Source organism: Emydura macquarii, unplaced genomic scaffold, assembly GCF_026122565.2.
Source record: "Emydura macquarii macquarii isolate MOO-44397 ecotype Brisbane River unplaced genomic scaffold, CSIRO-AGI_Emac_v2 contig_1566, whole genome shotgun sequence".
NCBI lineage: Eukaryota > Metazoa > Chordata > Testudines > Chelidae > Emydura > Emydura macquarii.
Window position 1 is genome coordinate 100,673 of NW_027131703.1, and position 13,871 is coordinate 114,543.

Sequence of the window (13,871 nt, forward strand, 5' to 3'; positions counted from 1 at the left end):
TCTTTCTATAGGGCTCCCCTCTGGACTGGCCTCTGAAGCTCTGCTGCTGTGAGGGTCTGAAGAGTCTCCTTGATGAGGATGAGGTATAAAGACCCAACGAGCTCAATATGGCCCTAGAGTCCTTCGGGCCATACAGCCTGGAGTCGGTCTGGTCCGTGAACAGAGCAGTGCCATTGAATGGAAGATCCTGGATGGACTGCTGGACTTCTGTCGAGAGACCAGACAACTGTGGCCACGAAGCCCTCCTCATAGGCACCGCGGAGGCCATTGCTTGTGCTGCCGAGTCCACTGCATCTGAAGTCACCTGCAGGGAGGCCCTGTCCACAGTCTTACCCTCCTCCAGGATGGCCTCAAACTCCTGTTCGGAGGACTGTGGGAGGGAAACTTCTCGAGCAATTGCCATATGTTGAAATGGTATCGCCCCAGCAATGCCTGCTGGTTAGATACCCTTAGCTGTAGGCTCGCTGTCGAATACATTTTCCAGCCGAATAAGTCCATTTTCTTGGCCTCTTAGTTCTATGGTGTGGAGCTCATTTGCCCCTGCCTGTCGCACTCATTAGCCGCCACGACCACCAGCGATCCTGGAGATGGGTGTGTATGTACATATTTGAAACCCTTAGTGGGCACATAGTGTTTTTTCTCTGCACGCTTGGGCATGGAGGGCAGAGATACCGGGGTTTGCCATAAAGCCTTAGCCAGCTTCACTACCCCCTCATGCACTGGGAGGGCCACTCTGGAAGTGGCTGCGGATGCCAGGACGCCAAAGAGCTCATCCATGGATTCTTTAAGTTCCTCTATCTTGAGGCCCAGGTTAGCTGCCACCCTTTTCAATAGGTCTTGATGTGACCTATAATCATCCACAGGGGCAGCGTGTGAGGGGCCCACTACCGCCTCATCTGGATGAGGAGGAGGCCAGTAGCTGGGGGGCCTATGGTGCCTCTTCCCTAGTTGGGGTGGTCACTGATGGACTACCTGACAGCGACTCTTCATGGTCTGAGTTGACATCTAAGGACCATGCCAAGGCGGGATCTTTCAAAGAGCACAACACTGAAGTTCCCATAGATGAGAGAGGGTAGGGCACTGCGGAATGGGGAAACCCACATCTTGATTGCACAGATCTTGATTGCCACATCTTGATTGCAATTTGTCCTTCAGCATCCTGTAAGGACTTGAGCAGTGCTGGGGCTCCGGTGACCTGCTGCATAATGGCGATTCACGATGCCGCAGGTTCAGCAAACTACGATCCTAAGATCAATGTCGACTCTCAGCGGATTGGTGCCAATGCTCTGGGGACTGGTACCTACTGCCCAGCGACCGTCGGCCCAAACCCAATCTATCCCAGTGCGCTTCTGGCGATTGGTGCCGGGAACCCGAAGAGCACCTCAAGGTCGGTGAATGGCAACCAATTGACGGGGCACAAGGCTGTTTCGCTGATGTTGGCATCCCTTTCAATGAACCCCTGGCCGGGGCATCCACTCCTTGGTGCGTAGGCCTACCCTCTTGAGGTGTAAGCAGCACCAGCATGGCCAACAGGTCCTTCAACACCTGGATGCCTCAGGTATGGAGGGGACCATTAGGTGGTGCGGGCCTCTGCAGCTCCCTGGAGTTGGCAGCGGTTTGGGTGCCGGGCTCGATACCTGTCCCAGCAAAGATCCCTTCCAAGCTGACTCTGGCTTACCTGAAGCTTTCTTAATCAGCTTTGGTGCTGGCGAGCGTTCCCTCTCTCAGTGTGCCTTTTTCTGGTGCTTCTTCGACACTAGGAATGTCGAGTGGTGCTGAGTCGACTCCGACACCAAAGGAGTCCTTTTTATTGATGCCATGGTACTCAGTTCCAAGTCCGATCTTGGCTCCAACGCCGGTCTGAGCACAGCCTCCATTAGAAGGGCCTTACATCTTATGTCCCAGTCCTTCTTACTTCTCAGGCGAAAGCTCCTACAGATCTTGCACTTCACGAAGAGGTGAGCTTCTCCCTAGCACCTCAAACAGCTCTGATGAGGGTCGCTCATTGGCACAGGCTTCTTGCAAAAAACACAGGGCTTAAACCCTGGGGAATGGGGCATGCCCTGACCCTGGGAACTTACTTATTAAATAACAGAGTAACTACTGTGAGACAGAACGGTGAAAGGGCAGCCAGAGAGTAATAGAAGGGAAGTATATAAGTTCTAGAATGATCCAGGCCTTGTTCCCTGTGAACTGAGGAGAGGTCAATTATGAACATCTGAGGCCAATTAAGGCCAGCCAGGGGCCTGATAAAAACCCCTGCTCCAGCCAGGCAGCTGGGAGAAGAGCTGGTGAGAGGGAGGAGAGTTGGTGAGAGAGTTGGAGACTGATGAGAAATATAAGAGAACCAGATGAAAGAGAACGCTGGGAGCGAGGCTTGCCTGCCAAACCTGAGAAGCTGAAAGGACATAGGGGGAAGTAGCTCAGGGGAAAGTAGCAGCAGGAAGCACTGATGGCACTGCATAACCACTACTACTAGGGCCCCTAGGCTGGGACCCAGAGAAGTGGGCATTACCGGGCTGGCCAACACGTGGAAATAGGAGCCACGCAGTGCACTCTGACCCGCCATGAAAAATAAAAGTGCAGGACCCAGAGTAGCTTAGCCGGCTATTTGCCACACTACTAAACAACCAACTTTAAACTATATACACTAAGAAACCTAGAAAACACTAGGAAAACAGAGACTTGCAAGACAGTTGTTCCAGCACCATCACGGGCGGTAAGAAGGAACTAGAAGGGAGGGGGGGCCAATAGTGCCCTATATACGAGTGCATACACAAGCCGCTGCAGGGGAAAAACTTCTGTCACCTGTCCAGGTGGCACGCACACACACCTAAATCAGAATGGACATGAGCAAGCACTCAAAAATATTATTAAAATGAAGTTAAAATGGAGAGCACTTAGCAGTAATTTAAGATCAAGTACAGCATTTCAGTAAAGTGTTTATCAAAAAACAGTAGAGCTGGACAGGAAATGGTTTTATATTTGGCAGAAAATTTTGACTGTTAAAAATCCAAAAACCGAAAACATTTTTCCAAAAAACTCAGGCAAGACCTTTTTGATTTAAAAATAATATCTACAAAAAATTGATTTTTTGGAAGAAATTGGACACTTTCAGCATCAGCTGGAGATCTGGCCCATTGTCTCCAATGGAGTGAGGGCCAATTTACACCAGTTGGGGATCTGGCCCTAACTTTTTAATTTTTTCTGCATTAAGTCTAATAGGTCTTCTATACCATTGGTAGTCCTAACCCCAACAGACTGATGATGTTTAAAAGTGCTTTTCTGCAGAAACCCAATTACCTGATAAACTTGGATATCCTGTCCTGGAAAAGCCATCCTCACAAAATCATTGGCATAACGCTGAACCATTTCTGGACTATCATCATCTGGCATTGGCCTATTCAAGATTAAGTGCTGAAACATCTCAGCAGAGTCCATAGTAGGGTCCTTTGGATAATCTAGGATGTTACAGAATGAGCAAAGGAGAGAGTATTATTCAGTTATAGCAAATCATAAATATTGTTAATTATTAATATGCAAGTGAATGCAGTGGATCATGAATATAAGCATGGTGGGCAATGGGAATCCTGTTTTTTTTTCTCCATTATAAATGGCTACTTATTAGAATGATGCTGCAGTGTTCTAGGTCATTCTAGTTGGGTGGGGAGTGAAGCAATTGTGACTCCTTCTTCAAGGAATGAAGGATGGGATTTTGCAAAGGACAATAAGATTTAGGGTATGGCCATATTGACTGCAGCAAAGTCGCCACTGTCAGATTGACCTATCTGGATCGATTGAGCAGTCAGTGAAGACCCGCTCAATCGATCCAGAAGTCAATGCTGGTAAACCACCCCCTCAAGTGGCGCAGTGCAGTGAAGATGCCATGCAGAAGGGAAGCACAGCAGTCGACAGGAGTTACACAAGCTACTCTGAGTAACTTGCATAACTCCTGTCGACTGCCACTGAATCGCCAGGTAAGTGTAGACCAGGGCTCAGATAGTTCTACAGGGCAATCTTCAATCAGGAACTCTTCCCCCCACCTGCAAGACTCTTCTAAGAAGCAGTAGATTAAGCACAGAGATCCAGTCTGACAGTACATAGCTGCCCAGGTTCATCTATAGATTCCTTTCCCAAGTTACTGATTTCCAGGTTACAGTCCACCATCTGGTAAGAGTGACCTACATTCTTTAATACTTCTATTTGTCTGCATTAAAAGTAGAGCTGGTCAGAAAATGGATTTCTATCCCATGAAAAATTGACATTTTTGCATTTTTTTTTGTCACAAATCGTGTCAAAAAGCCAAAATTCTGAAATCTTTTCCACAAAATTAAGTTATGATTCTTTTGTTTGGGTCAATCAAAATTATTAATTAATTATTAATTTTGATAAATTTGAAATGGTTTATTTTGATTTGACCATTTTGAATTTAATTTTATATATATAAAATAATCTAAACTTCAAAGCAATATAATTAGAAACAAAAAATTTTAAACTTTTATCCTGAAAACGTTGAAACAAGATGTTTTGACATTTTCTAAACAATTTTCCCAATTTCTTTTCCAGCAAATTTACATTTAAGTCAACATAATTTCATGAAAAATTTCAGTTTTCTCAAAATGGCATTTTCTGACACCAAACTGTTTTGACTAGAATTTTTCAACCAACTTTAGTTAAGCACAACCAAGACTCCAAGTGATAGAGGAATTCACCCCGTTCCTAGGTGAGTTGTGCCAATAGTTAATTTCCCTCCCTGTTAAAAAATGTACTACTTTATTAATGTACTACTGAATTTGTCTCCCTTCAGCTCCCATACAATGGATCTCGTTCTGCTTCTCTTTGCTAGATTACAGAGCTCTCTATCATAAGAAATCTCTTCCCCATGTAGCTCTTCTATAAGTCTGATCTGGATTAGTCCTGGCAAAAGTGAGAGAATTGGGTTCCGTATTTTCTTCCACTATAGTTAATTTTAATAGATGAGAAAGTATGAAGTTACCTTTCACCTGATGGACTGTCTCCCATATCTTGTCCAGGCAAGCTTTCAGAACCCAGCTGAATGGAAAGCAGCACAACGCAGACATGCAGGGGTCTTCGTTCATCGATAACACAGAAATCTTAGCATCGGGGGCCCTTGAGTGTTTAAAAAACAAACAAACATATAATATATATGTTGTTAAACAGTTTAGAGAAGTGTCTTATTCCCATCAATCATCTCTAGATGTGTGTTTCATTTAAAAGATAAATGTGTCTAGCGTATTCCACTGAGAGTACCTAGTTAGGAGGAGGGTGTGAGGAAGATGATGGAACCATAGAACGGAGAACAGTCACACTGAATTAAGCATCCATTGCAGTGTCTTGCACCATGGCGTAATGGGAAGAAAAAGTATGTACTGAATGCCACGTGGCCTTCCTACATATGTCAGTAAGTGGCATGTCATGAAGCGCAACCACAATTGATGCTTGCACTCTTGAGGAATGTTCATCCCGATAATAGATAGCAGAATGTAATGCACCCCAAAATCCACTTAGAAATCTGGTGAGTGGAGATGGCTTGCCCTTAATCCTTTCCGCTATAGCGATAAACAGTCTAGGGGATTTCCTAAATGGCCTCATTCTCTGCACATAAAAGACCAAGGTCCTATGGACATCAAGTAAGTGAAGGTGCCATTCCTCCGCTGAGACATGTGGCTTTGGAAAGAAAGCAGATAAGTGTATGGTGGTTTGAGGTGAAAGTGGGAAACAACTTTCAGCAGAAACTTGGGGTGCAAGCGAAGGGGAATTGTCTTTATGGAATGTGCAAAGGGGGGGTGTCTGCCATCATGGCTCCCAGTTTGCCTACCCTTCTCGCCGAAGTGCTAGCTACCAAGAAGGTGACCTTCATGGAGGGGAGAGCCAAGCCAGAGATTTGAAGGTTGATGGAATCAACACCATGAGGAAAACTTTGAGATCCCACTGGGTAGTGATGGGTTGAACAGGAAGGTAAGTTCGTAGGAGACCCATCCAAAACCCTGCAGTCAGGGGGTGTGTAAAGACAGAGTACTTCCCCACAGGGAGGTGGAAAACACTTATAGCTGCTACGTGCACCTTGATGAAGTTGAGAGCGAGTCCTGATGCTTTCAGGGATAGGAGATAGTCCAAGAAGAGAGGAATGCCCATGGCCTCAGGAGCAAGACCCTACTGCTGAGTCCAGGCTTGATAAAACAACTTCATGGATTCTTTCCTGCTACTCAAAAGGATGTCTTGTACTGCTGACAAACAATCACATTCTAGCAAAGATACCCATCCAAAAACCAAGCTCTCAGGTGAAGCATCTGCAGATCGGGATGTCCAATCCTGCTGTTGTGTTGCATGAGCAGTTTTGGAGAAGCCAGCAGCGGGAACAGAAGATCAATTGACATGCAAAGAAGAAGGGAAAACCAGAATTGGTGAGGCCAGCACGGGATGATCAGGATGACCATCACACTATCCCATTGGATCTTATGGAGGACACGAGGCAGGAGCAGTAGAGAAGGAAAGGCATAATGGATCTGGTCTGACCAGCGGATGACTAGGGTATCACTTTAGGAATGGGCTCCAAGCCCTCCCCTGGAGCAGTACTGGATGCATTTGCTGTTGGTGTAGGAGGTGAAGAGGTTCCTGGTCAGAGTCACCCATTGGTCAAAAATGTTGGTGACTACAGAGTTGTGTAGTTCCCATTTGTTGTTGGCTATGAATTTCCTTCTGAGAGAGTCTGCAATTGTATTCTGAGTCCCTGGGAGATAGGCTGCTGACAACAGGCTATTGTGGGCCATGCACCAGTTCCAGAGGCGAACCCCTTCCATACAAAGTGCTGGTGACCTTGTGCCCCCTTGCTAATTTATGTAGTAAAAGGTGGGATTATTGTCTGACATGATGAGAACATGACAGGAGTGGATGACCGTAGAAATGCAGGACATGCTCTCCTTACCACTCGAAGTTCCAGGATGTTGATGTGCATCCTGGATTCCCAAGTGGTCCAAGTTCCTTGTGTCACGTACTCGCCCATGTGGGCACTCCATCCCTCGAGCAACATGTATGTAATGATCATCATGCTTAGGGAAAATGGAAGGAAAGGCATCCTGGTCCAAACCTGAATTGGGTGTGTTCACCAGTGAAGGGGAGAGAGAACCTTAGGTGGGGACAGTCAGTAGGAGCTCCATGGAATGGAGCATAGGACAGTAGGCGCTCTGTAGCCACAGCTATAGACAGCGAAAATGAAGATGAGTGAAGGTGGTGAAGTACATGCATGCTGTCATGTGGCCAAGAAGGGAAAGACAAGTTCAGGATGGAACAGAAGGACTGGAAGTCACTGTAGTATTCAGTTCTAGCAGGGTCTGGAATCTGTCCACCAGTAGGTAGGCACACGCAGAGATCACATTGATGTGCACACCAATAAACTCTAGGGAATGTGCGGGGTCCAACACTGATTTTTTGATGATTATGCTCACTCTCAGAGGAGTAGAAACAGCAGGGAGGTCGACGCTCAAGCCTCTTGTCTGGATTACACTTCTAGCAGTCAGTTGTCAAGGTAAGGGAATATAAGGATCCCTCGACACCGGAGATTGGCCACCACTACAGAAAAAACCATAGTGAAGGCCCCCAGGGTAGAACCCTGTACTGGAAATATCAAGGGCCTACTGTGAATCTCAAGAATCATCTGAGGGTAGGATGGATATCTATGTGGAAATAAGCGTCTTGCATATTGAGAGTTGTAAACCACACACCTCTTTCTAGCGAGGGTATGATGGCTGCGAGAATCACTATATGAAACTTTGGCTTGCGTATGAAGTGGTTGAGATAACAGAGATTTAGGATTGGTCTTGATCCACCCTTTTTCTTGGATACCAGGAAAGAGGTGAAATAGAACCCTGCGCCTTGAAAGACCTAGGGAACAGGCTTTATCACTCCCCTTTGTAGGAGGGAGTCCACCTCTAGAGCAAGGGTACTGTCATGAGAGTGGTCCCAGAGGCAGGATTGAGATGGGGAGTGTGGATGAGATAGCTTCTTGAACTTGATCGTATAGCCATGTTGAATGATAACCAGGACCCACTTGTCTGTTGTTATCACACTCCAGGCTGGTAGAAAGAGTGCTAGACATTCCCCAAAGGGGGTGAGGGTTGCATGTATGGTGGGATGCAAAGTAGCTGACAGCTCTCTAAATGAATATCACTTATGCGAAGATGAGTGTGTGGCCTCAAAGACTGTGCCACCAGATCAGGCAGATGGGACCATTGGGTCTTCTGATGCTTACAAAGAGGCCTGTAGGGTTGCTGATGAAAGAATTGAAGAGTTCTGAACCATTGTGCAGGGAGTGGATGATAGAACCTGCACTTGGGTGCTGGTGTGTAAATACCCAGCAATCGCAAGGTGGCTCTGCAGTCCAAGAGGGAGTGCATGATGTTCTCAGTCTTTTGGTTGAAGAGATGAGATTCATCGAAAGGGAGGTCCTCAATGATATTCTGCATCTCCCAGGGGAAACTGGACGAATGCCACCAGGATTCCCTCCTCACGACGATCCCTGTGGCCATAGTACACGAAGATGTGTCTGCCAAATCTACAGCAGCCTGGAGTATTGTCCTGGCAACTAGTTTGCCCTCCTCCAAGATATCCTGGAGGTGAGCATGATCCTGCTGGAGAAGCTTGTCCACAAAGTCCGCCAGCTGGCTGTAATTCAGAAAGTCATATTTTGCTAGTAATGACAGGTAATTGGAGATCCGAAACAAGGCTGGCTGAAGAAAACACCTTATAACCTAAAAGGTCCAATCTCTTGCCCTACTTGTCAGCTGGAGTAGATCGTGGATATTGCTGCCTGGCCCATACCATTGCTGCTTGAATAACCAGAGATTTGGGGTGGGGGGTCGGGTGAGAAAACAGAAACTCAGACCCCCTTTGCCAGTACATAGTATCTCTTTTCCACCCCCTTTGGGGTGGGTGCACAAGTGGTTGGGATATGCCAGATAGTGTGGGCCAGTTGTAGAATGGCATAGTTGATCGGTAGTACCACTCTGGCCGGTACTGATGCATGCAAAATATCAAATAACTGATGCTGACTGCCCTGCATTTTCTCTCTGTAGCAGTTCCTGGAACTGGCAGTAGTCATCTGAGGGATGGGGAGGAAGGAGCTGATGACACTGCTGCATCTGGAGATGATGAGGGGAACTGCTTCGGATCAGGTGGTACCGTTGGAGTCTGGCTAATCAGCTCGTCCTCCAACCCTGGTTCTGACTGTCTGCTCGATTAAGGCCAGAGTGGAGAGATGGGGGGCTCTTCTTGGGCAGATAAGGAAGATTCCAAAGATGGATACTGTGGCCAAGACCCCCAGTATGGCCAACCAGGCCAATCTGGTGTTATTTAACATCTTTATTAATGACCTGGATATAGGAATAGAGAGCATATTGATCAAATTTGCAGATGACACCAAGCTAGTGGGGGTTGCAAACACTTGGGAGGATAGAGCTAAAATGCAAAGGGGTCTTGATAAATTAAAAAGCTAGACTAGACAGTAAAATGAAATTCAATAAAGACAAACATAAGGTGCTACACTTAGGGAAGAAAAACCAAATGCACAATACAGATTGGGGAATAACTGGCTTGGCAGCAGCACTGCTGAGAAGGATCTGGGAGTTGTGGTGGATCACAAGCTCAGCATGAGTCAACAATATGATTCTGTTGCAAAAAAAGCAAATGCAATTTTTGGTTGGATTAATAGAGACATAGTATGTAAGTCATGGGAGATGATGGTACCCTTTACTCAGTGCTGGTTAGGTCTCAGCTGGACTACTTTGTCCAAGGTCACCAGTGTATAGTTTATAGTCACAGGATATAGAAAACTGGAAAGGATCCAGAGGCGAGCAACAAAGAATATCAAAGGGATGGAATGCAAGCCGTATGAGCAAATGATGAAGGAACTGGGTATGTTTAGTTTGGAAAAGAAGAGATGAAGGGGCGGACATGATAACTGTCTTCAAATACGAGAAAGGCTGCGATAAAAAAGATGGAGAAAAGTTCTCTCTTGTCACAGAGGGTAGGACAAGAGGCAATGGGTTCAGACTACAACATAGCAGTTTTAGACTAAGGGTATGTCTAGACTGATGGCGGCAAAGTCGCTGCCATCAGATAGATTTATCTGGATCGATTGAGCAGAAGTGAAGACCTGCTCAATTAATCCGGAAGTCAATTTAGTAAAACAACCTCCCCAAAAGCATAGTGCTGAATCGACGGTTATGCAGTTCGTGTAGGCGCGGCATACTGGATACAGCGTGCAGAAGAGGATTTAGGAAGTCGATGTAAGTCACACAAGCTACTCTGTGTAGCTTGCTTAACTCCCATCGACTGCTGCCAAATTTCCCAGTAAGTATAGACCAGGCCTAAATCTCAGGAAAAACTTCTTAACTGTAAGAAGAACAGTAGGACAATGGAACAAACTGCTCAGGGAAGTCGTGGAAGCTCCTTCAGTGGAGGTTTTCAAAAAGAGGCTGTATAGCCATTTGTCTTGGATGGTTTAGACACAACAAATCCTGCATCTTGGTATTGGGTTAGACTAGATGACCCTTGTGGTCCCTTCTAACCCTGTGGTTCTATGATTCGAACATTTCCTTCTGATTTTATAATTTATGGATCTATAACTACTACTGCTACTACTAACAACACATATAAAAGCTGGCAGAAATGACTTCGCCTGCAATTCTGTGCCCATATTTATCTAGGATTACTTGTGTTTAAATAGAACTACTAAATTTTTGGCTTCCAGTACAGCGAGTTCCATGGCTTAATTCTTATACACATTTATTGCCTTCCCACTTCATTGTACATGTACTTGTCCAATGAACACACACCACCATGCTCTCAGACTTTCTCACTTCTCTCATTGCTATAGCACTGTACATTTGCAGATCTGGAGAAGTTGGTTTTTCACAATCCTAAGTAGAGATGGTCAGGAATTTTCTGATTAAACAGTTTTTCATCAGAAAATGCCGACTCACTGAAATCAAAATGGTTTGCAGGAAAACAGTCGGTTTCAACAAACCTGTTTTGAACAATTTTTTTTAAAAAGTTTCAAAACCATTGAAACATCCTGTTCTGACATTTTTGAAAAAAAGTTTTGGTTTATAGTTTCAAATGACTTTTCATTTAGAAATTTTAGTTAATTTATAGTAAAAGAAGGTAAAACCTTTTTTAAAAGGTCAAAATCTAAATTAAATTTTATGATGGAGCTGAGATTAAATTTTTTCAGACTATACATTTATGAAAATTTTCAAGATTTCAATTTTTTATTTCTATTTAGGATGGGAAAAAATGTTGAAATCTCAAAAACTCTTGCAAGATGGGAAAACTCTTTTCCACTCAGATCTAATCCTGAAAGTCCGCTCTCTCCTAGTGGTCTCTTACTTCCTGGTATACTTAATCTTCAGAAATGATTCATCTTTGAACATCCGGAGCCAGAGATCAGAGACAGGAGTTTCTTGAGAGATATGATCCAAGTTGTTGTTTGCATCAATTACTGCTAGAATTTGGGCAAACATGTTTGCCATAATGTCTTCCAAATGAATCCAGAGCACATGCCTTAAAAACATGAAAAAACATGTTATAAAATAATTCTTTCATCCCCCTCAAACAGCCCAGTCCGTGTGTCTGGAACATGAGGATTGCTTTGCAGGCCTGGGCCCTAAAACACAACTATGTAAATATCCAACAATCATAATAAAGCATAGTTATCCATACAGGACAAAACAGGGAGCAAATTTAGGATAGGCTGGGTGATGTCAGCTGTCTGCAATGGCTGAATATCATAAATATGAATTTCCAAACTTATCTGTAAGGTTCAGCACATTTCATACAACTGATCAATTTTGTTCTGTTGCAAACAAGACCTTTTAAATATCCAGATTCTCTACAATGATCTAAGATAAATTTATTCTTCTATAGTGTTGGTCAAACTGGACTGTCTCTATGCAAAAGAATAAATGGACACAAATCAGACATCAGAAATGATAACATTCAAAAACCAGTAGGAGAGCACTTCAGTCTCCCTGGACACTCAGTAACAGACTTGAAAGTTGCCATACTTCAACAAAAAAACTTGAAAAACAAACTCCAATGCGAAACTGCAGAGCTAGAACTCATACGCAAACTTGACACTATCAGACTAGGTCTGAATAGAGACTGGGAGTGGCTAGCCCATCACAAAAAATAATGTTCCCTCTTTTGGCATTCACAACTTCTCATCAACTGTTGTGAATGGCCTCATCCATCCTGATTGAATTAACCTTGTTAACACTTGCCGCATCCTCTCTGTGATGTAACTCACCCATCCTTGCATGTGTATATACACCTACCAAACTGAAGTTTTCATTTCATGCATCTGACAAAGTGGGTTTCTGCCCACGAAAGCTTATGCCCAAATAAATTTGTTAGTCTTTAAGATGCCACAGGACTCTTGTTATTCTTCTATATAAATTCCTATACTACCCTCATTCACTGTTTTATCTGAGCCCCTTCCAGAAATGCTCTAAGTGACGTGATAGAATCTAATCACATCTCTTTAGTATTCCAAAAAATTGAGCCATTGGAAATTCAAACGGTCAATATGAGGCAATTATAGAAGAACATAAAATTTTACCTGAATGAAGTGCCTTCAAGTATGAACTCACTAGACAGAGCTCTACGGAAAATCCACTCTCTAGGCTTATGGCTCATCGCCTCTTGTTCTTGTAAAAGGTTACAAATTCTCCTTTTCAACACCTCCATAAAATGATGGGAAACTAGCCATAAAAGAAAAAGAAATCACTTCATCCCACAATAGGGCTGGTCAACATTTTTTTAATGGAAAATTGTGTTTTCAGCTAAATGAAAAGTAGGGCAGAAAGTCTCTGCTTTCCTCAAACTTTTTTTTTTTTTTGTCAGAAAACCCAAAAACTTAAAATTTTCAGACAAAAACCAAAAATTTTTTGGATTTCAACAGTTCCGGGCCTTTTTTTTTTTTTTTTTTCCCCCAGTTTTCAGGTACTTTGTTTCAGGATAAAAAGTTGAAATTTTACATGGAGGGAAAAACCATTTTCCAGGCTGCTCTATCTAAAAACATTTCATAGAATCATAGAGTTGGAAGGAACCTCAGGAGGTCATCTAGTCCAACCCCCTGCTCAAAGCAGGACTAACCTCAGCTAAATAAATTTCCTATTTGTCATCTTTGAAACAATTCCTTTGGCCTAAGCAACCTGACCTTCCAAATGGAATCAAGAAACTCTTAGATGAAGACTTCAAGTAAAAAGTGAGATATAACAGCTGAGGGTTCCATTCAGCTTTCAGGCTTGGTCTACACTAGGGATTTACATTACACTGGCATAGCTATATCTCTCAAGTGAGTGAAAAATCCACACCCCCTGAGAGATGTAGCTATACCGACCTAACCCCTCATGTAAACAGCTCTCATGGACAAATTCTTGCATCGACCTAGCTACTGCCTCTCAGTGAAATGGATTACCTACGCCAACAGAAGAAGCCTGTCTACACTAAAGTGCTACAGTGGTGCAGCTGTGCAGTTGTAGTGTTTTAAGTGTAGACATGCCCTCACTTTTTTCAGTTACTCTGGTGTAGATCTGTAGTTACACCATTGATTTCAGTGTGGTTATTTCCATGTTGCACTAGTGCAACTGACAGCAGAATCCACCTCTAACAGTAGTAGAAACTGAAGCAGTTCACTAGTATTTAAAAGTACAGCTGGTTAGAATTATTTCCCCCCATGGAACATTTGTATTTTTCAGCAAAAAAAATCTAAAATGAAAAATTTTTATTCTTAAACGCCACCACGGTACCTCACAGTTGTCATTTGTGTGCTTGTGACCGAGAGCTGGCTG

At 43.9% G+C, this 13,871-nt stretch overlaps 1 protein-coding gene across 4 annotated transcripts in view; it reads right to left on the reverse strand.

Annotated features, from left to right (window-relative positions):
- The window catches only part of LOC137157787 (E3 ubiquitin-protein ligase rnf213-alpha-like), a 213,110-nt gene that overhangs the window by 84,267 nt on the left and 114,972 nt on the right, over positions 1-13,871 (reverse strand). For all 4 annotated transcript variants that reach the window (XM_067555196.1, XM_067555197.1, XM_067555195.1 and 1 more), the window contains 4 exons: positions 12,638-12,779; positions 11,407-11,580; positions 4,997-5,130; positions 3,304-3,461 (listed from right to left, as the gene is read on the reverse strand). In XM_067555196.1, the coding sequence (XP_067411297.1) occupies positions 3,304-3,461; positions 4,997-5,130; positions 11,407-11,580; positions 12,638-12,779 (608 nt within the window). The remainder of the gene's footprint in view (positions 1-3,303; positions 3,462-4,996; positions 5,131-11,406; positions 11,581-12,637; positions 12,780-13,871) is intronic.